The sequence below is a fragment of the Tachysurus fulvidraco genome, chromosome 21 (assembly GCF_022655615.1).
Source record: "Tachysurus fulvidraco isolate hzauxx_2018 chromosome 21, HZAU_PFXX_2.0, whole genome shotgun sequence".
NCBI classification, from domain to species: domain Eukaryota; kingdom Metazoa; phylum Chordata; class Actinopteri; order Siluriformes; family Bagridae; genus Tachysurus; species Tachysurus fulvidraco.
The window spans coordinates 5,189,954-5,216,464 of record NC_062538.1 but is presented as its reverse complement, the minus strand read 5'-3'; the positions used below and the strand labels follow the sequence as shown (position 1 = coordinate 5,216,464).

Here is a 26,511-nt window from a genome sequence, read left to right as displayed (position 1 = left end):
GCTTTTTGGAACTCTTAAGAGAAAGGACAAAGAAGAGTCTGAAAAATGACTGTCATTTATTTGGTAGGGAACACTTCCGTCATCAGCAAACACTTGGTCGTCTTTTATACTAAATGATTTCAAGAAAATCACTGATTTCTGAGACAGCGTCCCAGTAAACTTACAATTGAACCAGTCGGTTGATTATGCGATGTATTGCTGATCAGAACATAAAGATGATTACGCAGAGTGTATTTGTTAAAACGTTCACAGAAGTGCAACAGGTTTAGATTACATAAGTGCTTCTCCCACTCCGCCCTCACACAGCACATTTTCTCTCACCGATGCTTTAACACATATCCATCTGTGTGGGAAGCGGAGGCTGTGGTCCCATCTCAAATACAGAGGAGTGATTGCATATTCTAAATAAAAAACCTGACTTACTGACATTGGTGAACACAGAGCTGAGAGCAAAAGTAAGTTAACTGTTACATTGTGTGCAGAAGAACAAGCAAAGCTTTAAAGACTGTGCATGTGTATGCAGCAAAATTTATGATTTATCTGGTACATTTTTTTTTTGTTTGTTTTTTTTTTGGCCATTTCCTACAATCACTTCCAGGGAGCCCTCTTTCTATCTTATTTGATCATTTCTTTCTCTAAAGCAGTTTGTATCTGCAGGTTTAGGGCAGAAAGGCTCTCAGGTTGAAATGCTCTCCTCAGCACCAGTAGGTTGCATCTCTGGAGGCCATTTCCAGCAACTGAGCCTCCAGTTCCTCAGCATCCTCAGTGAAGCGCTGGGTAAAAGACTGGATCAGTCCTGCAGCACTCGCCTCGTACTCTTCCAGTTCTACAGTTTCACCTGAAACATAACGAATAGACCAAATCGGGGTATATGACAGTGGTTTGTGCATTTAATTGATTAATGAACAGTGACACAGTCCCTGCTAGAAGGCTCCATGTTATCCTTCTAGCTGTCAAACACTTACTGACCAAATTTACATTGAAAACTCGATGATAAAAACAAGTCTAAATTATTGCATACGTTTCATCTTTTAGATTCTTTATATTTACATCCATTGGTTAAATTTTAAAATGGTATTTATAATGGATTTTATTTTACAGCTCCCTACAAAGGATATAGGACACCATCATGTTCCCTAAATAGTGAGCACAGACTGACTAGAAAGCTGTTCTAAATGGTCATTTTGAAGTCAAATATTCCACCAAAGTATAACAAGTGAGAGCTGACCTTTGACTCGACTATTAGCCTGGACAAACATCTTGCGAGCTTCCTTGCGAAGCAGCACCGTCGTGCGGAGTCGCAGGAAATTGTGAACACCATCGGCGGTCACTGCAGAGTAGCGGTCGTACAAAGCTCGGCCTCCCTCCACATCAGCCGTGGACTTGTGCACCTGGGGGAAAATTGGTTTCATTCAATATCACAACCTGATTATTCTAGGTTCTTTGTTTCAAAGTATTTAAGCCCCTGTCTGTCATTTTTTTGGATTTCATCAGAAAAGAACAATCACTCAGCTGGATAACTGTTAGATTCAATATAATAATTGTTTAAAATACTGAGCCTAATTTAGTCATCATTTAGCCAAATAAGGAAAACAAAAAGTATCCTTCAAGGAAAAAATGTCAATTTGGGGAAGAGGGAGAAAAATAAATAAAACTTTCATTATATTCAGGAGTTAAAAAGTAAATGACTGAGCTACTGTAACTACCTTGTTACATAATCTCTAGAATGGGTGACTGCATCCTACATTGCGTGCTGTATTTATTCTACAATACCTCTATACATATGACGTTCATATTGCATCTGGTGTTACAAACTCCACAAATAAGGTTGGTATTAACAGACCTGTAGACTACAGAGGAACTTCTGGATGGCAGTCTTTCCCACTGTGTAAATCTTACTGCGGTCCAGAGTGATGAGGGCGTCGGGTTGGCCGTCTGCCCCTGTGGTCTCACTCAAGGTCACTAAACCCTCTCCTGCTTCCAGCAGCACACGCAGGATAACAAAACGAGCCTGCATATGAGCCTACGACACACAAAAGCACAAAGGTTTGCACATATAGTGAGTAACAAATCTCAAAGGCTGTCAATAATGATAAAACACACGTTTTTTTTTTATTTCCAGTCCAGAGTAAATACACACACAACTAAACTCTGTCTGTTAAGGAAAATAAACATCTATACATACACTAATGGCTGGTGGATTTTTTTCCCATTAGTTGTTGACACAGACAAAAATACAGCTTATTTCCTGGGGTGATGCTTTAGCGTTCAGCTAGAACAATGCAGCATTTTATATTGTGTAACACCGAGCCAACAGCAGTGTACCTTTTGAAAAAAATTTCAGTGCAAAGTTGTTGCAGATAATTAACTAGAAATGGAGTGTACTGTACTGGGATATTCTTATAATTCTTGGTGTTATGTAATTGTAAAGCAGGCATGCTGATAAAGTGCAATACAATGAAACCAAAACTCTTGCAAACCTGTCTCCAGCTCTTGCTCTCTGGTGTGTAAAACTCCAGGCCTAGCAGACCAGCACGGACCATGGTCAACCAGTTGACATACACGACCTCCTCTGCTGCTTCGCCTTCATGGCCAAAGATGCTGCATTCAAGCACAGCAACATCTCATCCACATTCCAAAGCACAAGATGAAATACTTGAATTTTTATATGGGTCACTATTTGTTTTACCTCAGCACCTGTTTGTTCAGACAGAGGTAGAGCCCCACACACTCTGCCCTACATTCTTCATATGACGAAGCGATGGTGGAGAACTTGCTGTCCCATGTCTCACTTCCTTTGTACCAGCTGGAAATCTAAAAACAAATGAGTTGGTTTTGAAGGTCAAGATTTTCACTGGTTACAATGAAGTTATTCCAAAAGCACATTTTTGGCATATACGTATAACAAACCTAATTATGTATATAATGCTAATTATACTAAATCCTAATTATATATATGTTTATGACATTTAAAGTCAACCTTTATTAATGCAAGTGTAAGACTATTAGTTCAGAATGTTACTGTAGTGTTCAAACACCCTGCCTTGAATTTTTAAAGGATTCCAGAACAAATTCCAGATTATGTCCATGTCAGAGGGAAGAGAGTTTAAAGAGTGAAAACATCTTTGCCATACAGTAGCACAATATCTAGATTAAGGACATAACATGGACAAAAGGGATCAACCGAATCAGGTTGGACCAGGACCAACACATGAATTATCCTAATGTGTGTATAGTTTTGAGACATTTTGCACGGGGGCTTAGTGGTTAGCACGTTCGCCTCACACCGCCAGGGTCAGGGTTCGTTTCCCGCCTCCGCCTTGTGTGTTGTGCGTGTGGAGTTTGCATGTTCTCCCCGTGCCTCGGGGGTTTCCTGCGTGTACTCCGGTTTCCTCCCCCGGTCCAAAGACATGCATGGTAGGTTGATTGGCATCTCTGGAAAATTGTCCGTAGTGTGTGAGTGAATGGGAGTGTGTGTGTGCCCTGCGATGGGTTGGCACTCCGTCCAGGGTGTATCCTGCCTTGATGCCCGATGACGCCCGAGATGGCTCCCGTGACCCGAGAAGTTTGGATAAGCGGTAGAAAATGAGTGAGTGCTGTTCATCAGACCAACCCGGCGGTCTTCGGTCAGTCCGTACTCATTATAAACATTTTAACATCTTTTAAGATGAGCAACATAAACTGAACTCACAAGACTAATTCTGAATCTGTTTTGTATTTGTCGTCTCACACGTGCACTGAACGTGATTCTAATCTTGAAACATGGGCCTCAATCGATTTCATTTGTTTTAGGTTTTTACATTTTTTTTATTCTTATGCTGCTGTCATTCAGAGCATTTAGAGACCATTAGGCTGATTATAAACATATTTCTGAGCATAGTGTAAGAGACTCACCAATTCCCCAGTCTCTGGATTACGGACCTCGGTCTGATCAAAGTTGAATTTTCCCTTATCGTCCTACACACAGAAAATGAGTTGAGGCCATGAGCCAATCATTATATTCCAGAAGTATTTAAAACACTAGGTCATACTGTAAGACACAGCTCACTCACCTGTTTAAAGAGTTTGCCACTGCCATGCCCCAGAAGCTCATGCAGTCCAACCTGCACCTCAAAAGAAGGGCCTTTCCACTTGATGTAGAGATCCTGCAAGCATAAAACAACAAGAGAACAAATAAAATCATTATTAAAACCCATTTTGTACAGTACACTACTCTATAAATAACAATTGCATCATAGTGTACGATTTACTAGTTTGAGGTACCTTTAAATCTAAGGACATATGAGATTTAAATTAGTATAGAAGGATTGTTTGCTATAAATGTAAGAAAGCATTGTGACTCACTTTGTCTTTTTCCTCCAAAAAAGTGAGTTTTTCCTTTTGTGTTGCATAGGCCACAGCCAGCACATTTCCAAGGGACACGTTCTTAAAGCCTTCCGTTTGTCTAATATCATCATCTGAAAAGTGAGATTGTGTTTACTGTAGCAACGTACTGTATCTGCAACATTCACTGAAAACTACACAGAATGGACAAACTCACAGTTTGGAATGTTGATTCCTGCTGGGATGCCACTGCCAGCGAAGGTGAGCACATCCAACGAGGTGAAATCGGGTTTGAGGAATCGATCCTTCTCGAATGCGGCAGGCCACGGCAACTCGGGCAGCAACACTTCTGCTGAGCTCACCAGCTGTGCAAATCGAGCACTCATCGCCTTATTCACCACAGCGACGAAACCTGTGGTGAGAGGGCAGAAACAAAAAGATGTAACAATCTGCGGTGCTAATCGTGTATGCGATTAAATGAGAACTTAAACTTACCTTCAAACTCGCCTCTTGAACCAAATGGATCTCTGTAGCTCTCGATGAAGCCGATGTAACTATAGGGAAGACAAATATGAGTGGAGTAAAAGTTTTGAATGTAAAAGATAACGTAACACACTTTAAATTGAATAATGATGACTTTGACATGGCAAAAAAAAATAAAAAAAATCCGACATGAAATCAAGATTAGGCTAAAGACGAAGGTAAAAAGGGGGTAATGCTTTTGCCCTCATGAAAAAAGAATCCGAATTGTATGGAAATCTCTACAACCTGGTGTAATAACCAGGTTACGCGTCTGCATATTGAAACATGGTTGGCTTTTATATTTTATGATGCAATAACATTTACCTGCGACATGTTCAGTTAGGAAGATCAGCAAGTACGTTTCCCCAAAAGGAATAAATGAAATACAAGTTTTCTAAACTGTAGTGTAACACCGGTGTGATCCGGTATGGAATCGGATATGAAATGTCTCAAACCCGAAGCAATCGAAACCTACACCGCAGACGAGTTTCAGTTACATAGACCAGCCTTTACGCTTCATATTCACCTCTCTACAATCGGACCCTTGTCTTTTATCCAGAAACGAGAGCCTTCTTTATGAGCGTCCACAGACCCATAGGTGAAACTTCTTATATACTCCTCCATCATTTGACTCTGATTCTGATTAGCAGCATAAGCCTAGGGAACAAGGAAAAGGTCAAGAGCAACATTTAGAATCAGGCAGATGCATTTATTTAAAGTTCTAGGTTACTGTGTTGAAATGATATGGTTTACGTAATCCACCTTAGCTTTTTCCAGGTTTTGGCTGACTTTCTCCATAAGATATGCATAGTCTCCTCTCTGAACAGAAAATACAGCATCTTCAAAATCATAGGTGCCACAGGAAGTCTCACCCTCTCCCTCAACTGCACAATCTGTAAAGAATAATAAGGTAGACATGAGAGAGAAACTCAAAGTAAAGCAATATGATACATGAAATAAGCACTTTTTTTTTTACAAGTTAAAGAAATTTGGAATTCTGTCTTTTTTTATTTATTTCCTCACCTTTCTTCACTGCAGAAGCAAGACGCACCTCGTAGCAGCGTTTCCCTTCTGACTCCTTCTTAAACAAACGTGTGTTGTAGGCACTCAGGTTCTGAGGAGGTAGAACATTATGAACTTGAGGGGGGAAAGTTCTCTCTATGAATCTTCAGGTCTCTAATATTGGTTTCAATAAGGTGCAAAAAATATACTATTACTATATACATAGAATATCATGTAACACAAAATACTGCACCTTGGAGTCCAGGAATTTCTGTGCCAACTCTGCATCTTCTAAACAGCAGTTTCCTGAGAAGTATGTGGAGATCCCCTTTGAAAGACAAAGGAAGACAAAACCTTTTTTTTCTGCTAATTATAGACAGACTTATGAACAAGCCAGGAGGCTAAAGTTCATATCCAGTATCCAGACAAACCTACATTTCATCTCATGTTACACAACTGAGCAATTGAGGGATAAGGGTCTTGCTCAGGGGCCCAGCGATTGCAGATAGACATGGGAATCAAACTCACAAACTTCTAAACAGTAAACCAACACCTTAATACATCCCACATAGAGCACACTTACTTCATCCCCAAGTCCAAGCTGTTTCTGCTTGTCTTCCAGGGAGTAGAGGAGATGAGAGCAGCTGTTCCACAGAGCCTCCATCTCAGCAGGGTTCTCGTTATACGCCTGGCTTTCCCACACTAGTGCCTTAAACTTCTCCTGCACATGAACAAAGACATAAAAATATTTAATTGTAAATAAAAATAGCCTATAACAGATTGCATTTGCTAAAATGATATTTTTAAACTTAGTTAATAGCAGACATGTAGTGTGTCGGTATCAGATATTAAATGTTATATAATTAAAAATTAAAGTAGTCAATGAATAGGCATGTGGGTGGAATCGGTCAATCCTTTGGGTAATGTGTGTGTGGAATTCTCTGTCATATTAAGGTTTCCTTCCTATTTAATCCCACCTCCAAAAAGCATGCCAATAGGTTATGTGAAAAGTGACGTGCCATACGGCTAAGTATGGTGAACCATACTCAGAATTTGTTCTCTGCATTTGACCCATCAAAAGTGCACACACACACAGCAGTGAACACACACACACACACACACACCATGAACACATACCCGGAACAGTGGGCAGCCATTAATGCTGCGGTGCCCGGGGAGCAGTTGGGGGTTCGGTGCCTTGCTCAAGGGCACCTCAGTTGTGGCCGGCCCGAGACTCGAACCCACAACCTTAGGATTATGAGTCAGACTCTCTTAGCCATTAGGCCACGACTTGCCCCCATGTGGCTACTCTACATTTCCTAAGGTGTGACTGTGTGTGAATTGGGGTAAGCTCAATAGTGTGTACAGCTAAAGGCACTGTTTTATTTTCATAACACTCCATAATAAACCGTTTACCTTAGGCAAATTGGGGATGAACTTCGTGTCACCGAATGATTTGTAGTTTCCCATGTTTGCATAAAGCCCAGCAGCATAGACAAGAAATGCCTGATGCAAAAGAGAAAAAAATTGACATTTGTGCTCACACACTACTAGTAATTACTGAGACCGCAGAAATCCGTTCCTCACCTGGTATTCATCCGAGCTCAGGCCCACTGAAGCCGCCACTGCATCCAGCTGTGTGGGAGTCTGTTTCCTGAAGATTTTCTGCAGGAGCACGTAGATAGGTGGAGATTCTGGTGAGGTCTGTAGCAAAACCACCAGACCACCATACCAAGCTGCCCGTGAGATATAATGTGCATAGAGCTTCTCTTTAGTTGACAGCAGCCGGAAAGCCTCCGCACAGTCCAGAACCGAGATCCCAATGTCGTTGGGGAGGTAGTACTGAGAATCAACCATGCTGGTTCACAAGCAGTGTGCTCTTTTTATTGAATTCACAAAGTCCTGTAGGAGAAAAGTGTGTGATATATCAAGATAACTGCCTTTTTTGCGTTTACATTTACAGCATTTGGCAGACGCCTTTATCCAGAGCAATGTAAAAAAATGCTATCATTGGATACATTAACTGGTTCACTAGGTTATTTTTTAGGGATGGCATCCTTATTTTTTGTTTACGTAATATGTATAAAGACATTTTTCCAGGTAGCAGAACATAAGGTACAAAAAATATCCAACTGAGTGTGCAGCTGAAGTGACAGGGAATTTTAAAGTTAAAAGTATTTCGACTAAGAATGTAAGAGAGTTAAAAGAAACGGTTCCCGTCACCATATATTTAAATGAAATGAACAAACAGAGCAAAAATATTTAGACAGATAGACGGATGGATAGATGGATGGATGGATGAAGACTCCAGGCAGTAAATGCATGTACCTATGTAATTATTAAAGATATGTCAATAGTTGTGCAAAGAACACAACATTAAATAGTTTTACATCCTATAACCTTGAAAAAAACTTGCAGAACTAATGACTGAAAAGTCCTCAGTCTTTTCTACTAAAATCTATCTGCACAGTTTCTTCACATTAACAATAAATTAATCTCGTTGCTTGTTTGTTCATTTCATATAGATGTTTACCTTTAAACACTTGTTTGCTCTTGTTTAACTCTTGAAAATAAGGTTTATAATAAGGTTTTAAGTGGATTAAATTACCACACACATATATAAACGGATATAAAATCTATCCTTTTGTAACCAATGTCTTGCAAGCATTAATAAAACTTAATACTCCTTTAGTAACAGATATGGACTTTTACTTTCAATTTTCTGAAGGCTGACTAGTCTTAGCTAACACAGCTAACACAGCAAACAAAGCAAACACAGCAAACACAGCTAACACAGCAAACAAAGCAAACACAGCAAACACAGCAAACACAGCAAACAAAGCAAACACAGCAAACACAGCAAACACAGCAAACAAAGCAAACACAGCAGATAAAACAAACACAGCAGATAAAACTAACACAGCAATCAAAGCTAACACAGCAAACAAAGCTAACACAGCTAACAAGGTTAACAAGGCTAACAGCTAACACAGCTAACACAGCTAACACAGCTAACAAGCTAACACAGCTAACAAGCTAACACAGCTAACAAGCTAATACAGATATCACAGCTAGCAAAGCTAACACAGCTAGCTCAGGTCGCTAACTTAGCAGAAGCATTGTTTGGATTCTGAACAAAATTGGCTCCACATTCATACGTTTAAAGCAGCTACTACCTAAATGCATTTTTACAATTAAACTAAAGATTATTATCATGTTACAGAAGGCCGCCATGTGAATGTACTTTGTACCTTAACTCTGCGCTCAAACCTGTCAAATTGCAGCCTCACTGTCTACCCTGACTTCCGCTGTTCATTCAATAAATGTCCCGCCTCAGAGCCAATTACATGTGACAACTGAAGATTGATTGGGATTTCGACCAATCAACAGAGACTTACACTACAGCGTAAACCTGAACCTGGACACTTACATATACAGTATACAGTATATGTACAGTATATATACAGTATATAACTTGTATGTGTGTGTATATATATTTATATATATATATATATATATATATACATACTCTCACTCACTCACTCACTCACTCACTCACTCACTCACTCATTTTATATATATATATATATATATATACACAAATTTTAAGAAACTACCCACATTTGGGCCACAGTTTCCCCATAGCTAGTTATTGTTAGTTAACCTGATCTCCTTTCAGTAGCTTTTAGCTTCTAGTGTGCTGTGCAATCTTATACAAATGTGCCACATGTTAAAGAAAACAATGGCAATTTGGCTTAAATTGCTGTCTTAATTTTAAGCAGTTATTAACAGTGTGTTTATTTACAACACAAACAAACAAATGTTTATTTGTTTGTTTGTTTGTTTGTTTTTCCCCCCTACAATTGTCTCATAAGGGAGGAGCTCTAAGACCCTGACAGAAATGGGTGTGAACACAAATTTATTGGTTAACCATATCACTGGACTTCCAGCTGAAGTCATTTATGTTCTTACACTTCAGGAAGTTATAATGTAACGACGCATCATGAAGCAGTTCTGAGGGATTTTTCTGACTAATTGCAAGGAAATACAGGCACAGAAAGTCAATAAACAGAAGAGGCTGAGGTAAATATTTCTGACTTGTTTACAAAGATAACTAACTTGTTCATAAAGTTTTTGCGGTTAAACTTTCAGAACTGTGGGCCATTAAAATGTTGAAAGAATTTGTACAATAACAGTGCATAATAATGAAGACAGTAAACCATATCAAACAAAATCTACTTAAGTGAAAGTAAGTGAAGATTTTGACAACATTTGAGTTACGAATAAAAGTAGTACATGAAATCAAATGAAAGTGAAAAAAGTGACACCAAATCAAGTGTATTTCAAGTTTTAAGAAATACAATATTCATTCGAATTGTTTCAACCAGTTCAAATTCTCTTTTTGTTTCATTTCAGAAGTTCTTATTAAGATTAATAAAGCTTTATTAGAAAAAGATCATTAGTTATGGTAGCCATACTAAAGGACCTTGACTTATTTTAAATATATTTAATCAGTAAAGTAACACACTTATTTAAGAATACAGTTAATTAATTTGTAATAAGTACTAGTAAGTGTGTAATATTAAGTGTGATATAAAAAGCTAAATAAAAATTATATAATTATATAATAAATGAACAAATACACAAACAAACAAACAGATAAATAAATAAATAAATAAATAAATAAATAAATAAATAAATAAATAGAATGTAAGGCAACCTTTTTAATAAATGGATGTTTTCATGGAAACACTAGAATACAAATATTTTTTTTAAAATCATTCTCAGGTATAAATCTAAAATCTCCTAAAATTAGACAAAATATAATTAATGAAGCACTTTCTAGCACTGATTAAATTGTATAAAATCAGATATTATTTGTTTGGTGGTGTTCCTTATCACCCCTAAGTTGGTTGTTCATTTTTTTCCCCAATAAATTCACAATACAAGTTCAGTTTTTGTATATGCAAATTAATACATTCAAACATGGATTGCTTCTGGTTATCTGAATGTAAGGAGCGTACACTATTGGAATACTTAATAAATATTGAAAAATGATATTATTTACTTATTAGAGTGTAGACCCCCCCCCTTCATAAAGCTACACTTTCTATGAGGCTTTATGCTGTTATCAAGGCATACAGGTCCCCAATGTAGGAAGTGATAAGATAAAGTGGCCCAACTCTGACGTCCCAAAGCAAGCACTCGCACGCAAAATGAACCTTATAGCCTTGATTCTCAACTTAAAATTCTCCAGTGGTTCAGAAAAACATACTTGCATACGTTAGACCTTCACTAGCATGTGTATTCTCTGTGACTGTATGATGACTTTATTATATTTGTTAATGTAATAGAGCAGTGACTCTCAGAATGATGTCCAAAGGACTGCAGGAAGAATAACCAGGAGATTTTGTTTTTACTTTGTTACAGTGTTGGAAATCATAATCCATAATATTTTTAGTTACTGATGAATTGACTGGTCACTGGAACTGAACAGATTCAATGATAATGCCAATAACTCAAAGATACATAACGTCAATTTTAGCCTAATATGTTGTGAAGACAGACAGTTTAGAAATAAGAAAATGTCTGAATCCTGATGCAGTGCTAAAGCCAGGAGCCATGGAATAAAAATGGCATTACTAGCCCCTGTAGATCATAGGAAAAGTAGCCAATCACATGCTTCTGTGAGTTCATATATGTGGAAGACGTAGCCTTCATGTTTCAATGTTGATAAATAATGTCTAAAAAGCTCTGACAAGTGACCACATTGGGGAGAAAATTGGAAAAATATTTACATTTTTATAAAAGTGTTCATGGTTTTGTCACAGCTGTCTTGAGCTTTTTCTGAAAAGAGATTTTCTCTTTTCAGAATGTGTTTAGAGTGTAGGAAGGCCCGTTCCCGTGCGGCGGCTCAAAGCAGACGGGAGAAAGAAAGCCAACTGTTCAGAGAGTTAGCAACCCTGCTACCTCTTTCCCCATATGAGGCAGATCAGTTGGATAAAGCCTCTGTCATTAGAATCACTATCTCCTACCTGCACCTCAGAGCTTTGCTGGGGATTTCTGACTCCACTGCAGTAGAAGCTATGATGCATCCTGTTTCAGAAAGTAAGGGTAAGTGTAGAGAATGTGTGTTGTTGTTTTTTATCAACATAACCACTTGAAGAAGTCAGAACTTCACAATTCCAAATGTTTTGCAGTGGACCTGCCCGAAGAAATTGAGAAGTGGTTTCTAGATACACTTGAAGGATTCCTGCTCTTAATGTCATTATGTGGCAAGATCATCTTCATCACAAAGGATGTTGTCTCTCATATAGGAATCAAACAGGTAAAATAAGCTTAAAAGCATTATATTACAATGTCATTATAAATGAAGATCTCTGATTGATTTATTGATTTATTGATTTATTTTTTAACCATTCACACAACTGAAACTTTGAAACACGTTTTCATGAACATTCATCCGCTGTGTCAGTGGAGCAATGCATAAAGCCCATATAGATACAGGTCAAAAGATTCAGCATCATGTTCACCTCAAATATGAGATAGAAAAGTGACTTTGAACAACTTTAATAAGAATCTAAGGCTACAGTGGGTTTTTAATACACAGGCTCACCCAAATGCACAGCTGAAAATTTAATAAAACTTTACCTAGTCATATAAATACTCATTGTTTAACCATTACTACATAGACTTCATTTTCTATTACCTATTTACAAGATATGCCCTACATGTTGAGCCTTATATATTTTCTCAGCTATGGTATGATGTGGAGTTTGCTCAACATTTTCAGATCGACATACTACAGAATATTCCTGACCTTTTCTGATATCCTAGAAATGCTGGGGGTTGTAAACACTATGTACAACTGCAATTCACAACTCTGCCAGTCTCTACCCTTAGAGAGTATAGCTCATCTTTTTCTCATCATCATCCAGCTCTTCTTTAGGGGTTGGTGTTTGAGACTGCTGCTGGCTAAATATTTTTTGTTAGGAAAAAACCTGTGACAATGAGTTCTTTAAAATCTCTTTCTTCCAAAAAAAAAGTTCTGTCTTGCTAGAAAATAAATAAATAAATAAATAAATAAATAAATAAATAAGGCCACCAAAAAAACAGGCCATATCAACTCAACTCATAGACCATCTTTGTTTGCTTGTAGGAAGGAACAGTTGCTGGCAGAATTACTTATATTACTTACATTTTAGACAAGTCATTAAAAAAATAGCAGTACCATTAACATCTACAAATATTTACTATTTAAGTAATATGCATAAATTGGCTACCGATTTGTCCAGATTAGCCGTGTGTTTTGACAGCTGCTAGTTGGTGAGACCGAGTTGGATTTTCCAACAGAAAGAAACAGCAATGCTGTAGCACCTGATAAACTTCTACTAACATCACACCCAATACCATGTCAGTGTCACAGCTGTGCTAAGGTTGGTCTACCACCCAACCATATCTGATCAGCTGTGCTTCTTTGTCGTGGTTCCTTTACACCGAATAATAGGGTAGAATTTTATGTGCTGCAAAACATGGGCTAGAGATAGAAACGGTTATGAAGAGAGTTTACATGGTAGGTGTACTCGATGTTTCTGATGTTAAGTTTTAGATCAACTGATCTAATATTGTGGCTTGTTTTTATCACATTATTTTAGAGATGGTTTATTTCTTCATTTCAGATGGATTTGATTGGCCGGAGTTTGTTCGATTTCATTCATCCCTCCGATCACAAGGAGATGAAAGAGATTCTTACAAGGATAATAGGTAAGCATGCTATTAAGTCTTTCTCTTTCCCATCTGATATAAAATAAAAAAAATCCACAAATTAAGTTGCACTTCATGTTAGTAATGCAACTATAATCGTTCTGTAATTTGAGGGAGTGAAGGCCAGCAGAAGTGTGAGGTTTTCGTCCGAATCAAAGGTGCAGTCAAAAACATGCTGACTCCCTGGCAGGTAACCCTCTTTCCCTGCCTATTAGATTCAAAAGGTAAATACTGCTAATTTTCCTGAAATTGCTTTCTTCACTACTTGCTTGTTATTATCTGACCTGTCTTTTTGTCCACAGGTGATTTACTGCACTGGAAACAAAACATCATCTTCTATTCCAGGATCCAGCTATCTGCTTCTCCTGTGCAGATCATTACCTGTGCAAGAAGTCATTGAGATGGAGGCTCATCTAAATTTCAAAACATTCCTGAGCATCCATGAGCCTGACATGAAGTTCACATACTGTCACTCTGGGTAGAACTTACTGTATAAGAACTAATAAACCAAAAGTTCGTTCATCTTTACAATTACTTAATCGAGTTGCTTCTCTTTCACGGTGCTTCTTTGGTGTTTCACGTATAGGGTCTTGGAGTTGACTGGCTTTAGTGACGTTGAGCTGTATGGTCAGTCTGTGTACCAGTACTATCATCCATCTGATTGTCAGCATGTCTTCAATGCACACCTCTGCTGTGAGTATTGATGAATATACACAGCAAACAGAAATATCGGAAGGTTTTTAGCTTTGATACATTAACCTTAAGTTGAAAGTTGTATTTGCAGGAATGTTCACTCCTTTCTACATGAAATGTGCCACATTTGCCTGCCAACAGAATAAGAATTAGGTCTTAATTAGGAATTAAAAAAGTCTAGAAATTTGGTTTCATATTCTTAGATTTTTATAATAATCCCATTATGAAACATTAGATTTCTGGATATTATTCAGAATTTGTCATCATTTGCTAATATGTTTTTTTTTTTTTTTTAATTGTGTCTGATGTTATCCTTTATTCAGTTTTTCCAGCATTTTAAGTGTTTTGATACGTGATTTGTCTGTGCTTAAAAAGTGGTGGTTTTGTAAGTGGTGGACAGTTTAAATTGAAGGTGTTTAACTGTATTGGACAGTGTTCTCAAAAGGCCAGGTGTACACTGGGAAATATCGGCTCCTACAGAAGCACGGTGGCTACGTTTGGGTAGAGACGGACGCTGCGGTTGTGTACAACGTTCACACGGGGAAGCCAGAGAAAATTGTATGCATCAACTATATTATAAGGTCTGACTTACAATACGAACTTGTAGCTATATGTGTGACGGCCTGGGAAAATCGTTCACTATCGTGAATTGGCGTATTTTTGACTATGTTCTGAAAACTAGATGAGTGAAATATGCTTTTCTTTTTTCACATTTCTTAATCACAATTCTGGTTACATCCCAAAAGTAAAAAGGGAGAATATTTGACATTATTACAATTTCAGCCATAGCTACATCTATTGGGTTTTCCCAAACCACCACATATATTGCATCTACAATGGATTACTAATTAGCCATTGTATAGGCTATTAAATCAAGTAATCTCCCTCGGTTTGTCTTTATCTTCAGTGGAGTGGAGCACCCAAATGTGGTGTTTTCATTGGAGCAGAAAAAGTCCCTGCTGAATGCCTTCCATGTACCATACACTACAATGAGACGTAATGAGACCGATCAGGCAACATCTACAACCACCGACAAGGACTCCAGCTTTGTGGACTTTCCTTCTGAGAGAGGTAAACCATCAAACATGATCAGATTTCATCCATCAGCTTCAGGGTTTTTTTAAAAAAAGATTCACTTTCGATCCGTTTCTTTTTCCAGGCGAACCAACCAACAGTACTGAGATTTTGTGCAGGACTGCTTTGTATGGGTCACATTCCAACGTGAGTATATGTACAACAATAACATTATGGGCTTTAAACGTCATACAGTACAAAGAGAATGTGACGGCTACATGGAATCTTTTACATTTTAAACAATAATATATTTTTAATCATGTCTTTAACGAACTGACATTGCAGCATCTTTAGCCTCTTTTAATTGAATTTGAATGAATGTGAGAACCGAATTAGTCAGTTAGTTTGTGAACACTTCTTTAAATACTCGAACCTTGAATATTCATAGATACTTGATTTTTGAGCAGAAATTTAAAATATTTTTGAAAATATTTTTGCTAATTATGAGACGCAAGAAGATGCAGTTTTCTGTAAATTTGTCATTTACACAACCTTATTTGATACACAAGCTTATTTTTATGAATAGTAAAGTAGCTGAGAGTTTCATTTATCCAAATACGTCTAGACAAAACATAAGAGTCTTTGGCTATAACATTTTGTTTATTAGCTCTAGAGCCCTTTCACCTTCATAGCAAAGACCTAGCAGCACACAAACCTCTCACAATGGTAAAATTTGGTAGTGGCTTAATTTTCATTCCTTCATAATGTGCTATTGTTCTAACAGAAGAGTTGTTTCAGCTTTAATAGACTATCGTATACAGTTGTGTTTACATTGAGTGGAAATAATGCACTCGCATTTTTGTAGGAAATGTGTGAGCTGGATTTGGATAGTCTAGCCCCATACATCCCCACACATGAGGAGGACTTCCATTTAACTCCTATTTTAGATGGAGTAGGAAATGATTCGGTATTAAAGAGAAACCCGCCCTCTCTCAGGGAGACATGGTTAACTCTGGAACAAAAACTGCCTACAGATTCAGAAGCAGTCTGTTTCCACAGGTATGTTTTTTTTTTGTTTGTTTGTTTTTGGGTTAGTTTAAATCTGCTTGAAATGTGTAGGATTTATCCTCTTCTTTTCCATCACCGAGTTCCGATTTTCTTTCCATGCAGGCTGAACACGAACAAGAACTCTACGCTTATTTCACCAAGCCAGTGGCATGACAGCACACACATAACGAACACAAAACAACAGGTAATAATATATCATGATTTGGAATGTAATCTGAATAAATCTTATTGAATAACTGAATCATTTTCCGACTTCATTCCTGAAAAAAAGACCAATCACCGGATAGATGCCTCTCAACATCTAACTAAAACTTTCTCAGAAAACTTTGGTAAGACAAATATTCAACCTACAGTACAGAGACTACAAATTGTCTTTAATTTGACTTTAATGTCTTTGTTGTCTTTAATTTATAAAATATAAACATCTTTCCTTTATGCCAACAGACGGAACAGCCTGGACTTGTCACGCCAGGTTGTCATGGTGTCGTCCGGGATCTTCACCACAACATAGCAACCACAACACAGAGGGAAAAAAGCCCTCTGTGTTAGTTAACTTGCCTGTACTGAGCAGGTGGGAATGTGAAGTGAACGCGCCTCTTGGTCCTACTTCACATTTACTTCAAGGGACTGAACTCACCAATGTTCTGGATCAGGTTGCTTCAGGAGTGTCCTGGTACTAAAGAAGGCCTTACGAAATGTTTAAAATTGATGTGTTTAGAGCCAGAGGTGTTACATTTCAACATTACAGTTACATTAAGGGTAATTCCACAATTGAGGTTCAATTAGTGTCTTGCTTAATATTCCATTACTAAATCCGGATTTAAATTTAAAACAGAATTCAGACATACAACTTACAACATTACTAATACCCGTATCTAGAACGCTTTTTTTTCCCTGCCTGTCCCAGCCCATTATAATTACATTTTACCTAGAAATTAGTGTGATTTCTGCTTATCCTTTATGAGTTATAGGATATAGTGCTTACATTATAAGATAGGAAGCACATACAGTACGACTCCATTACATGAGCACATTTATCCCTGTGAAATAGCTGGAATATTCCCCATGTCAACAGGAAGTGGGAATTTCCTGAAGATCATGGGAAGAAGAATACAGTCGTTTCGTTCTTTTTCGGTAATTGCGACATTGACAAGATTTTTTAAAAGTAAAACCTTCATATTGAAGTTAAATCACTGAAGAACAAATCATCAGAATGTCCCTGCTGTTCTTATGCTAATTAACCCCATTTTGTATATTAGCTAATTCTATGCTAGTTCTAATTCTTAAGGGGGGAGGGGGGTTTCAAGGGCTGAACTTTGCACTGAATTTGCGGAATCAACCCACACATGCTGTATTTTGTGAAATTCAAATTTGTTCTATTTTGCTTAGCCAGTCTTGTGAAATGTCTGCCATATATTAGCTTTAGGTTGGTTTTTAATGTCGTATATTAGTGTGTTTCTCAGAACTGACTTGTTTGTTGTTTTTACCCATCAACTGTTCAAAAAATATTCCATCCAAATCGCTCAGAATACACTCACAAATTCATTAGTGCTGCTAGCTATAATGTTGTATCTCTTAAGTAATCATTCTAAGTAATGACAAACTAATTATAGCATTTAAAGCTAACAAGTCTTAATATATAAAGTATGTTTTAACAGAAGATATTTATTGATACAATAAAAACTGAAGTTATTCAATTTGTTCCCCCAGAGCGTATAGTTCAGTATATGTTTCATTCCAATAACTTATTTATGGTTAAACGTCCCAGAAAATCCGACTCGACACTCCGTACATTCGGTTATGTAAACTTTATAAAAGCGCAAAGAGTAACAATAAAAGTCCATCAAGTCCAGTTCAAAGCAAACAGCTTTTAATAGGAAAAAAAAATTAGACAAGAATAAATTTTTAAAGCACGAAATTTAAACATAGAACAATGTCTGTATACGCTTACACACACACTCACACACTCATATCATGACTACGTGATTTGATTTGCTGAAGGGATTATGATCCACTGTACAAGAATATGTTGATCATTCTTGCTTTTACTTGGTGATGGTATTCCTGTGGGGGAAAAAAAAGTAAAATTGTCATCAAAAATAAAGATATAAATAAATATTAAATAAATGTGTGGGTGTATTATTTCATCTGTAATAATGAAAAGAATGACAATATAGAGCCCAAATCTACCCCAAGACGTCCTTATCCAGAACGACTTACAACTGAGGGTTAAGGGCCTTGCTTAGGGGCCCAGCAAACCTGGGATTCAAACTCATGACCTTCTGATCAGTAGTCCAAACCCTTAACCACTAGGTTACCACATCCCACGTACATATACAAGTATGAATGTACAGTATGTATAGACCGAATTAACTACCCAAACCCAAGACTTACACATTCATGCTCTTCCCACTACCACTGAGGACGATGTAAGGAGTTTTCTGGGACTTCTGTTTCTCCTGCAGCAGAGCCACGGTACCGAGCGGCGTGTCGCTGCTGCTCATCTTTTTCAGCAACTGTAAGGTGAGAACTTCAAATATCAGTCAGTGTGCATAAATCACGGCACAAATAACAAACCACCCCGAATTCTATCTATTTCTTCTAGCAAGATTCAGTTATGGCAATACAAATAACAGATTTAAGCACAAACTGCTTGGTAGGTGGCTGAAAGAACGTACCGCCTCCTCCTCCAGTTTTTTCATTCTTTTCTCAGTCTTCATCTTTCCAGATCCTTTGCCATGGAAACGATGGGATAGCTGTCTGAAAGCCTAGATGGAGAAGGAACAATAAGCACATTATGTATAGTAATTGTGCCATTTGTTCTAGCAAACTGTGCAATAACTGTACACACAGACCTCCTTAGGGGTTAGCTTTCGCCCAGACTCGTCCACGTATTCGATCTTAACATCAGGCTTATAGCTCTCTTTCTCTTTGAATTCCTGAGTGAAGCCTCTGTATTCCTCTCTCCTGCTGTATTTGTCATCAATGGCCCTGAACCGAGGACAGAGAATTACAAATGTAAAAAAAGAAAAAAAAAAGAAAAAGAAAGACACATCAACAAAAACATGGAAGTATATGGAGCATAATATATTATGAGGGATTCAGCTTTTGCTCACATCTTATCTTCAATGCAGTAGTTATCATTTGGCAGAGCTCCTTTTGGAGCACGCACACGAGCCACCTTCTGCATTTGTGTTTCCAGCAGCCCTGTGGAAAAACAGTGTTTAATGAATCAACAGTAACATGACATGAATTAATCTGGGCAGAACGTTGTCAGGCTCGGCTCTTACCTTTGTTCTTGCAGAGCAGCAAAGCAGCCGCGAGGCCAGAGTTAACGATGGGCTCTTCATCCAGAATGGTGGTCGATGCAGTAGCAAACTATTAAAAGAAAATAAATACTATAATTAAAGTCAGGAATCTTAATTGTCTCGGTTATTCAGAACAAACACGACAGAACAAACTGAGGTTAGCTTTGGGATACTATGACTCACGTCCGTATGCTTCTGCTCCTCGTCCAGGTTGACGGTGCTCCAGCCCACTTTATCGTCCATGTCTGAATCGGAGCCTCCAGCTCCATCTCGCTCTTGCTCCTGCTCGAAGTCCTGCACAAACCCCATCACGTTAATCACGGTGTTCATTTTCTGAACCAATACTACAGTTTAACACTAGATGTGTAGTGCATCCCATAGATAGAGAAGAAGACATGATTCTGTACAGAGCAAAGTTCCCTTTTTCAGACAAAAAATTTTTGTCAGTGGATGTAGGGTGTTTTTTTTTTTTTTTTGCATCAGTACTTCTCTTATTAACACTGAAGACGATTCATCTATATTAAATCACTTCAAATAACAAAATGCTTTGTGCAGAAACTTCTGCTTCTTTGTAGAATTACAGGCAAGATAAAAATATATAGAACAACGTTTCACCTCTCGCTCACACACACCCAATAGTCACATAGTGAAACCACGATGCTCCCAGGAGAGGGCACAAACTTTCGCTCCCCATCTCAGCCTCTCCGCTCAGTCGGTCACAATAGCACTTTTTATTTCAACCCACATCCAGGGACAATCGAGTCAAATGTTGGCTTAACAATAAATCATATCTAGAGTGTTACCATAAGGTCCTCCTGGTCCTCTCGGTTCCCTGACAGGCCGTAGGTAGGAATGTCTCCCAGAGTGCGGCAGAACTCGGACGTGGCGTTAAAGACAATGTTGTTTTTCTTGTCTGCGTCTTCAGCGCCGTCTTCTCCAGCATTCTCCATCACTTGCAGCTGTTCCATAACCTGGGATTGATTTACAATGATTACAATTATGGATTCCACTTCACGGGTTGGACAGAAAAGATCGGTCGTTATGTGAAGCAAAACTATTTACCTCCCAAAACTATTCTGCAGACGTTTATTATAATCTTTCGTGGTCTGTACTTCTTCCTCGATAACGTTAGCTCATCTTTTAATGAATGATTCATTTTAAATCTAGAATTCATATAAGTTTTGTGGTAAATGAAAGGCAGATGCTGACCTTTTCGCCAGATTCTTTCAGCAGCTGCTTCTGTTTAAGCTTCCTCTGTTTCTCTAGTTGTTTTTGTAGCTCCAACTCTGCCTCATCCTCCTCAATGGTCTCAGGCTCCGGAGAGACAAAATCATCTGAAAGAATGAAACATTCCAAGTTTGACTGGAACACATTTTAAAACGATGCTGTTCCCCCCCCACCTCTGATTTGTAAACGTTCCTCACCTTCGTCGCTGATATCCATGTCAGCTGTCCGGATGTCGTCGGACTGCTGCAGTAGGTCTACTTTGCTGCTGCTGCCGTCTTTTGAACATTCTTCCATCTCTTCGCCTTCTAACTGCTTTCTGCCTCGACCTCGTGACCTGAGCAACAGTTTCGAAAAGGATGAAAGAGAAATGATGTCAGACAGACTGATGCACTCGAAAAAAAGAGCTGAGTGAGGATGAGGAAAAGGATGAGAAGAAGGATGAGTAGGAAGAGGAGGAAGATGATGAGGAAGAGGAGGATAGGTAGGATTAGAAAGAGAAGGATGAGAAGGATAAGATGGAAAGGAAGGGTGAGAAGGAAGAGGAGGATGGTGAAGTATTATGAGAAGGATAATGAGAGGGATGGGAAGAAGGAGGAACAAGGAAGATGAGAGGAAGGATGAGGAAGAGGAGGATGAAAAGAGCGAGGAGGAGGAGGAGAAAAACAAGGAGGAAGAGGAGGAGAAGAAGGAGGAAGATAAAAAGATGGATGGGAAGGATGAGAAGAAGGAGGTGAAGGATGAAGAAGAGGATGAGGAAGATGGGGCGAATGTGTAACCTGGAGCCGAAGTCTGTACTGCGAGTGTCGTCTGTAAGGAGGTCGTCAGTCTTTACAGGTTTCTCCTTCTTCCTGATTTTCTTTATACGTCGTTTGGTTTTCTTAAAACCCACCTGAAAGAAGAAGAACCATGTGTGCTTTCGTATTAAACCAGTTCCACACATGACACAAGCTTTACATGTTCAGTGTGGAGCTTAACTCCAGTGACACACCCAGTGACACACCTGCTGTCAACCATCACAGTCTTTATGCTAATGCAGCTCAGGTGATGCCCAGAAAACTCTGGGATCCTGAATAGTCTATCAAATCATTTAGTTCCAGTTCATGTTTTCTCGCTGTTCTAAAATATAGAATACACAATGACCAAAATCTACATACTGAATTACTGAGCCAAGGAACTTTACCGTGATATTAAAAACAGCAGATGAAAATGTCACAGCATGTTTCGACCCGACGTGCTTATTTAAATAATAATATTATTATTTAAATAAGCAGCATGTTGCAGCAGCAATCAAAGTACACACACACACACGCATCACACACACGCACACATGCATCACACACACATACACATGCATCACACACAAATCACACACACACACACACATGCATCACACACAAGCATCACACACAAGCATCACACACACACACACACAAATCACACACACACACACAAATCACACACACACAAATCACACACACACACACAAATCACACACACACACACAAATCACACACACACACACAAATCACACACACACACACAAATCACACACACACACACACACACACACAAAATCACACACACACACTCAAACTGCCCTGCTGCCTTTCGTGACCTGTGTGTGTGTGTGAGAGAGAGACGGGCTGACTCACTATCTCCTGTGGGGTGTAGTACTCCGAGGCCAGGGTGAGAGCAGGCATGTCCAGAGACTGGGCCTGATTCCGCAGCGTCTCTCTGATGGCCTGCAGCTCGCGCTCTCTGTCCCCTGTAGCAAAGCCTCCTGTGCTCAGACGGAAGCTCTTCTTCTTCTCACCCTCTAACTCTTCGTCGTACTTCGACAGGATAGACTTTGGCTTGAACTGTAAATGTGGTAGAAATAAGACAAGTGTTAAGATCACAGAAGCTAAGCTCTAAGTGAATTAATTAATGCATCACTGTAGAGCTACGAAATGAATCCCAGTTTGAACTAAAAACCTGATATCCTGGAATGGCCACATACAGTGCAGAAAGGTTTTAACCTGATCACATCACATTCAGTCTCAACCAGGAGTTTCTGTAATTCTTATAGCCAAAAATGCTCAATTTTGAACTTGGAGTTATACTTTTTCGAGTTAGGGGTTTTTGTGCCTTTTCCTTTTCTGCTCAACATCTTTTCTCCTTTCAAACCACCAGTAAACACATGTATGTAATTACTTCCTATGAGAGCTGTACTCATGTCCTTTGCACAAAAACTAAAGAAGGTTTTTTGGATGAATGCTCATGATGTGCGTGATGACGTCACATGACGCGTCTTGGCCCAAATCTGCGATCTCTGATTTGTTTTTTTTTTTAAACATCCTTGACTTTGCTTGATTGTGCTTTCATTTTTGCAATTGTGAAATCCAGGAAGAACTGATACAGGGAAATACGATCTGCAAAACTGACCGTGACCATGTCGTCCACGCTCTCTTCCTCGTTGTAAGGTTTGTATTCCGGCTTCTTCTTCTTAAGCTCTACGTTCTTCTCTGCTTTCTCTCGGTCCACTATGTTAACGTTCACCAACATGTCCTCCTTCTCCTCCAGAACACCTGAAATGTGAGTATACAGTGAGCAGGAGCATGCTTCAGCATATTTCTTTATCAATCAATCAACCAATCAACCAACACCCACCTTTGTCTTTTAGAGTCAAAATGACCGTCTCTCCCTCCTTAAAGGATTCGATTTGGTGCTCTACAGCAAGACCCTTAAGATCCTTTGAACTGTATGCCTCCTGAAAAACAACATCTAATAAGATCGTGGGTCTGACGAGCACAAAACCTCATCACAAATCACGTCCTCTGTGTTTAACTAATTAAAATGGTTAATAACGTTTTACAAGAGAAATTTAGTTTATGGATATGCAAGTTGTTTCCTAACCATTTTTCTTTGTGCAAACACTTCTTCAACCAAATTGCTGACACCAAACTCTTCATCCATCTCTTCCAGTAGCTTGGCCTATGAGAGATTAATTAAGAGAGACATTAAGAGCCACGAGGTAGCACGGAAAAAGAAAAAAGAATCCCCTATATAAACGCCTAGCCCTTTGCCATACCCTCTTCTCTGCCAGCTCCTTCTCCTTCGCAAGTTTGCGACTCTTCTCTACCCATGCTGAAGCGTCGTCGAGCCAAGGATCGTCGTCTGCGAGCGTCTTTACTTTGCTGAGAAGAGAACAGAGAGGAGAATTACGGGATGCTTACACACTCAACTACAACTCAAAGAAGCTCTTTCTTGCATTTTGTTTAAGTTCTGGATTGGGAGATTCCTACCCAAGTTTCTGATTGAGCAGACGTTTCTCTTTAAGCGCAGCTAGCTTCTCTCTGATCTCGGTCTGCTGTTTGATATGTACGGGGTTGATCACTTCAGCCACCTTTGGATCCTCCTTGGTACCAAGTTCTGAGTAATTTACAAAGTTGTGTATGAAAACAATTGCGGTTTTCAAAAACAAAGCTTTGTTAATGTGAAGTAAAGTCAATTCGCTCGCAGCTCTCTCACCTTTTTTGGCCTCGTTCAGCTCGAGGGGCTTCAGACCCAGTTTAGCTCTCAGCTTACTGTAAAAGAAGGACAACAGGAATGAGATGTGTGAAGCGATCGAGAAATGACTGTACAAGAAAAGATACTTTAGTGACGTACTTGGTCTCTTCGATGCTGAGTGAAGCGTCACCCGCTGCTGATTTGGGTCCTGCATCTGCAAATAATTTCAAATACAAAATTCTAATTTGATGTGTCACACACACACACACACACACACACAGTATGAGCTGTAGTGATTTATTGATAGAAAAATGTAATGAATGTGAACGTAGTATTGTTACTGTCCTTTTTCTAAATGTTGTATTTAGTCCAAATTAAGGCAGATGGATAAACACACAGTGCTAACTGAGTTTGTGCTGGAAAACAATATTGCAAGTAGGGTTGATTTGACACCAACCTCAGCACAGGGGATGTGTACAGCACTGCCGTGTACATGGCTACTGTTCTATACACATTTACTACAGAATTTCCTACGACTTGCTTGTATTTAGTGACGAAAAACACCACAAAAAAAAAAAAAAACCCAGACGTGAAAGTATTTTCGTCTTGTGCTCCGTGCTCTCTGGTTAATTCAACTTTTATGGAGTTTCGTAGTGTTTTTCGTCACTAAATACAAGCAAGTTGACAAGCAAGACTTCCTCACCTTCGGTCTCTTCATTGCTGAGCTCTAGTTTCTCTTTCTTCACCCGCGGCTCTGCGCTGCTCTTCTCCCCTTTGCTCCTGCTCTCTTTCTCGGCAGCCCGACTGCTCCTGTCGCGGGAGCGAGATCTCTTCCTTTTCTCTTTATCTTTCTCACGCTCTTTATCTTTATCCCTTTCCCGATCCTTGTGTCGGTGTTTTTTGTGTTCCCTGTGGCGCTCCTCCGGGTCCCGGTCCTTATCCTTATCCTTATCCTTTTCTTTGTGTTTTTTAGACGAACCCATAACTAACTATAGGACGAATTTCTATCTGGCGACGTTTGTGTACTAGATAAGGCTAATGCTAACCGGCTAAAGCTAACTGATTTAACTAACGAATCGCTAAACTACTTAAAATCTTTATTCATGAATCAAATAAGACTTTAAAAACTAACATACGTTACACTTAACGCACCGATTTCATACTTAACGAACAAGCAAGAAACATTCTCAGCAAACGAATTTAAACAAAAACAAACATCGTTCACCAGTCGTTCGTCGTATTCTAACGTTGACCTTTGTAACTGTTTCCGGGTCAAATCTACTCAAATCTACTGGCCCCTAGTGACAAGGAGGTGTATCGACGCCATATTTACTTATTTTACCTGTGAACAAATGGAGAAGGCACTAGCGCCTTTCGTTTGATAACAAATCAACACATCTTAAACTCTACATCATTTAATTTGTCTACTAGTATTTATCTACTGTGGGTGTAAACGTCTTTAGGACTAATTCTCTCCAGTATTGATTTTCAAATTTATAAAAAAAAAAAATCAGAAGCGCTAACATCGACATCGACTAATAGAGTCATCGCAAAAGGGCCAACTCAAAGATCGTACTCAATTTTCCTCAAATAAATCATAAAATTTTATTCTATTTCATGTCAGTTTTCACCGCATCACTCTCCACAAATAACTATATTTAATCATCAATACTCTAACAACTTGTTAACTAACTATTAGCTAGCAGAAAATTATACAGTGATGAACAAAAACCCCAAACTTATTATACACCACATGAACTGACTTAATCGAACCCAATGTTTTTGTGGTGTCGGATTTAGCTGACAGCAACCCAGAACCTATATGTAGCTGGAACTACCTGAAATATATATGCTACCAGAACAACTTAACACAACCTTCAATTTCAACTGTTGTATACAATTTACCACTACCTTAAACTTACAAAGTGTTGGAAACTAGATTGCTGTAAGCCAAAATGTATACGGCATTGGAAGCATCTTACTACTGCGCTAAAATCATATAGTGTTATGTTATCTTAATGCTATCTAACAGTGTTGGGTTGAGCTTAGTGCTACCCTGTAACTTATCCTATTAGTAACTATACTGCAGCTCAATACTACT

The 26,511-nt window shown here is 38.7% G+C and overlaps 3 protein-coding genes across 4 annotated transcripts; 1 reads left to right on the top strand and 2 right to left on the bottom strand.

Annotated features, from left to right (window-relative positions):
* Positions 1-37: 37 nt before the first annotated feature.
* dpp3 (dipeptidyl-peptidase 3) lies at positions 38-9,239 on the bottom strand. Its single transcript, XM_027176777.2, has 18 exons — positions 9,099-9,239; positions 7,435-7,749; positions 7,264-7,353; positions 6,431-6,568; positions 6,101-6,175; positions 5,869-5,959; positions 5,608-5,738; positions 5,372-5,502; positions 4,819-4,877; positions 4,541-4,735; positions 4,345-4,457; positions 4,053-4,145; positions 3,895-3,957; positions 2,690-2,814; positions 2,481-2,601; positions 1,844-2,023; positions 1,229-1,391; positions 38-838 (listed from the first exon to the last, which is right to left on the bottom strand). Exons 2-18 carry the CDS (start codon positions 7,702-7,704, stop codon positions 696-698), a joined length of 2,181 nt encoding a protein of 726 aa, XP_027032578.2. The 5' UTR covers positions 7,705-7,749; positions 9,099-9,239; the 3' UTR covers positions 38-695.
* A 547-nt stretch (positions 9,240-9,786) lies between these two features.
* Positions 9,787-17,587, top strand: hif1al2 (hypoxia inducible factor 1 subunit alpha, like 2). Of its 2 annotated transcripts, none has more exons than XM_027176765.2 (14): positions 9,787-9,930; positions 11,720-11,955; positions 12,048-12,175; positions 13,527-13,611; positions 13,725-13,801; positions 13,914-14,089; positions 14,198-14,304; positions 14,738-14,885; positions 15,212-15,375; positions 15,464-15,525; positions 16,184-16,377; positions 16,489-16,570; positions 16,658-16,715; positions 16,831-17,587. In XM_027176765.2, the coding sequence occupies exons 2-14, from the start codon at positions 11,721-11,723 to the stop codon at positions 17,064-17,066; spliced, it is 1,752 nt and encodes a 583-aa protein (XP_027032566.2). In that variant the 5' UTR covers positions 9,787-9,930; position 11,720; the 3' UTR covers positions 17,067-17,587. The 2 variants fall into 2 exon arrangements, with proteins under 2 accessions (XP_027032566.2, XP_027032565.2); XM_027176764.2 differs by having other exon boundaries at positions 11,720-11,961.
* A 652-nt stretch (positions 17,588-18,239) lies between these two features.
* On the bottom strand, positions 18,240-25,688 carry sart1 (spliceosome associated factor 1, recruiter of U4/U6.U5 tri-snRNP). The gene is made up of 20 exons (XM_027176762.2): positions 25,114-25,688; positions 24,570-24,624; positions 24,432-24,487; positions 24,206-24,332; positions 23,992-24,097; positions 23,817-23,894; positions 23,571-23,670; positions 23,346-23,488; positions 22,574-22,780; positions 21,698-21,810; positions 21,119-21,255; positions 20,904-21,028; positions 20,498-20,665; positions 19,878-19,988; positions 19,677-19,764; positions 19,503-19,593; positions 19,242-19,377; positions 19,065-19,154; positions 18,781-18,902; positions 18,240-18,450 (listed from the first exon to the last, which is right to left on the bottom strand). The coding sequence occupies exons 1-20, from the start codon at positions 25,391-25,393 to the stop codon at positions 18,432-18,434; spliced, it is 2,352 nt and encodes a 783-aa protein (XP_027032563.2). The 5' UTR covers positions 25,394-25,688; the 3' UTR covers positions 18,240-18,431.
* Between the last annotated feature and the right edge of the window lie 823 nt (positions 25,689-26,511).

Bases quoted from the DNA above. Each gene is read 5' to 3' on its own strand.
- dpp3 (XM_027176777.2), bottom strand. From the start codon at position 7,704: ATGGTTGATTCTCAGTACTACCTCCCCAACGACATTGGGATCTCGGTT. The intron at 4,458-4,540 runs GTGAGTTTGTCC...CTCACTTTTCAG, and splicing joins AGGAATCAACATTCCAAACT to ATGATGATATTAGACAAACG. The intron at 2,024-2,480 runs GTTTGCAAGAGT...TGTGTGTCGTAG, and splicing joins AGAGCAAGAGCTGGAGACAG to GCTCATATGCAGGCTCGTTT.
- hif1al2 (XM_027176764.2), top strand. From the start codon at position 11,721: ATGTGTTTAGAGTGTAGGAAGGCCCGTTCCCGTGCGGCGGCTCAAAGC. The intron at 16,378-16,488 runs GTATGTTTTTTT...CTTTCCATGCAG, and splicing joins GAAGCAGTCTGTTTCCACAG to GCTGAACACGAACAAGAACT. The intron at 16,571-16,657 runs GTAATAATATAT...CCTGAAAAAAAG, and splicing joins TAACGAACACAAAACAACAG to ACCAATCACCGGATAGATGC.
- sart1 (XM_027176762.2), bottom strand. From the start codon at position 25,393: ATGGGTTCGTCTAAAAAACACAAAGAAAAGGATAAGGATAAGGATAAG. The intron at 24,625-25,113 runs GTGAGGAAGTCT...AATTATTTGCAG, and splicing joins CAGCAATGAAGAGACCGAAG to ATGCAGGACCCAAATCAGCA. The intron at 19,765-19,877 runs GTGAGTCATAGT...TTCTTTTAATAG, and splicing joins AGGAGCAGAAGCATACGGAC to TTTGCTACTGCATCGACCAC.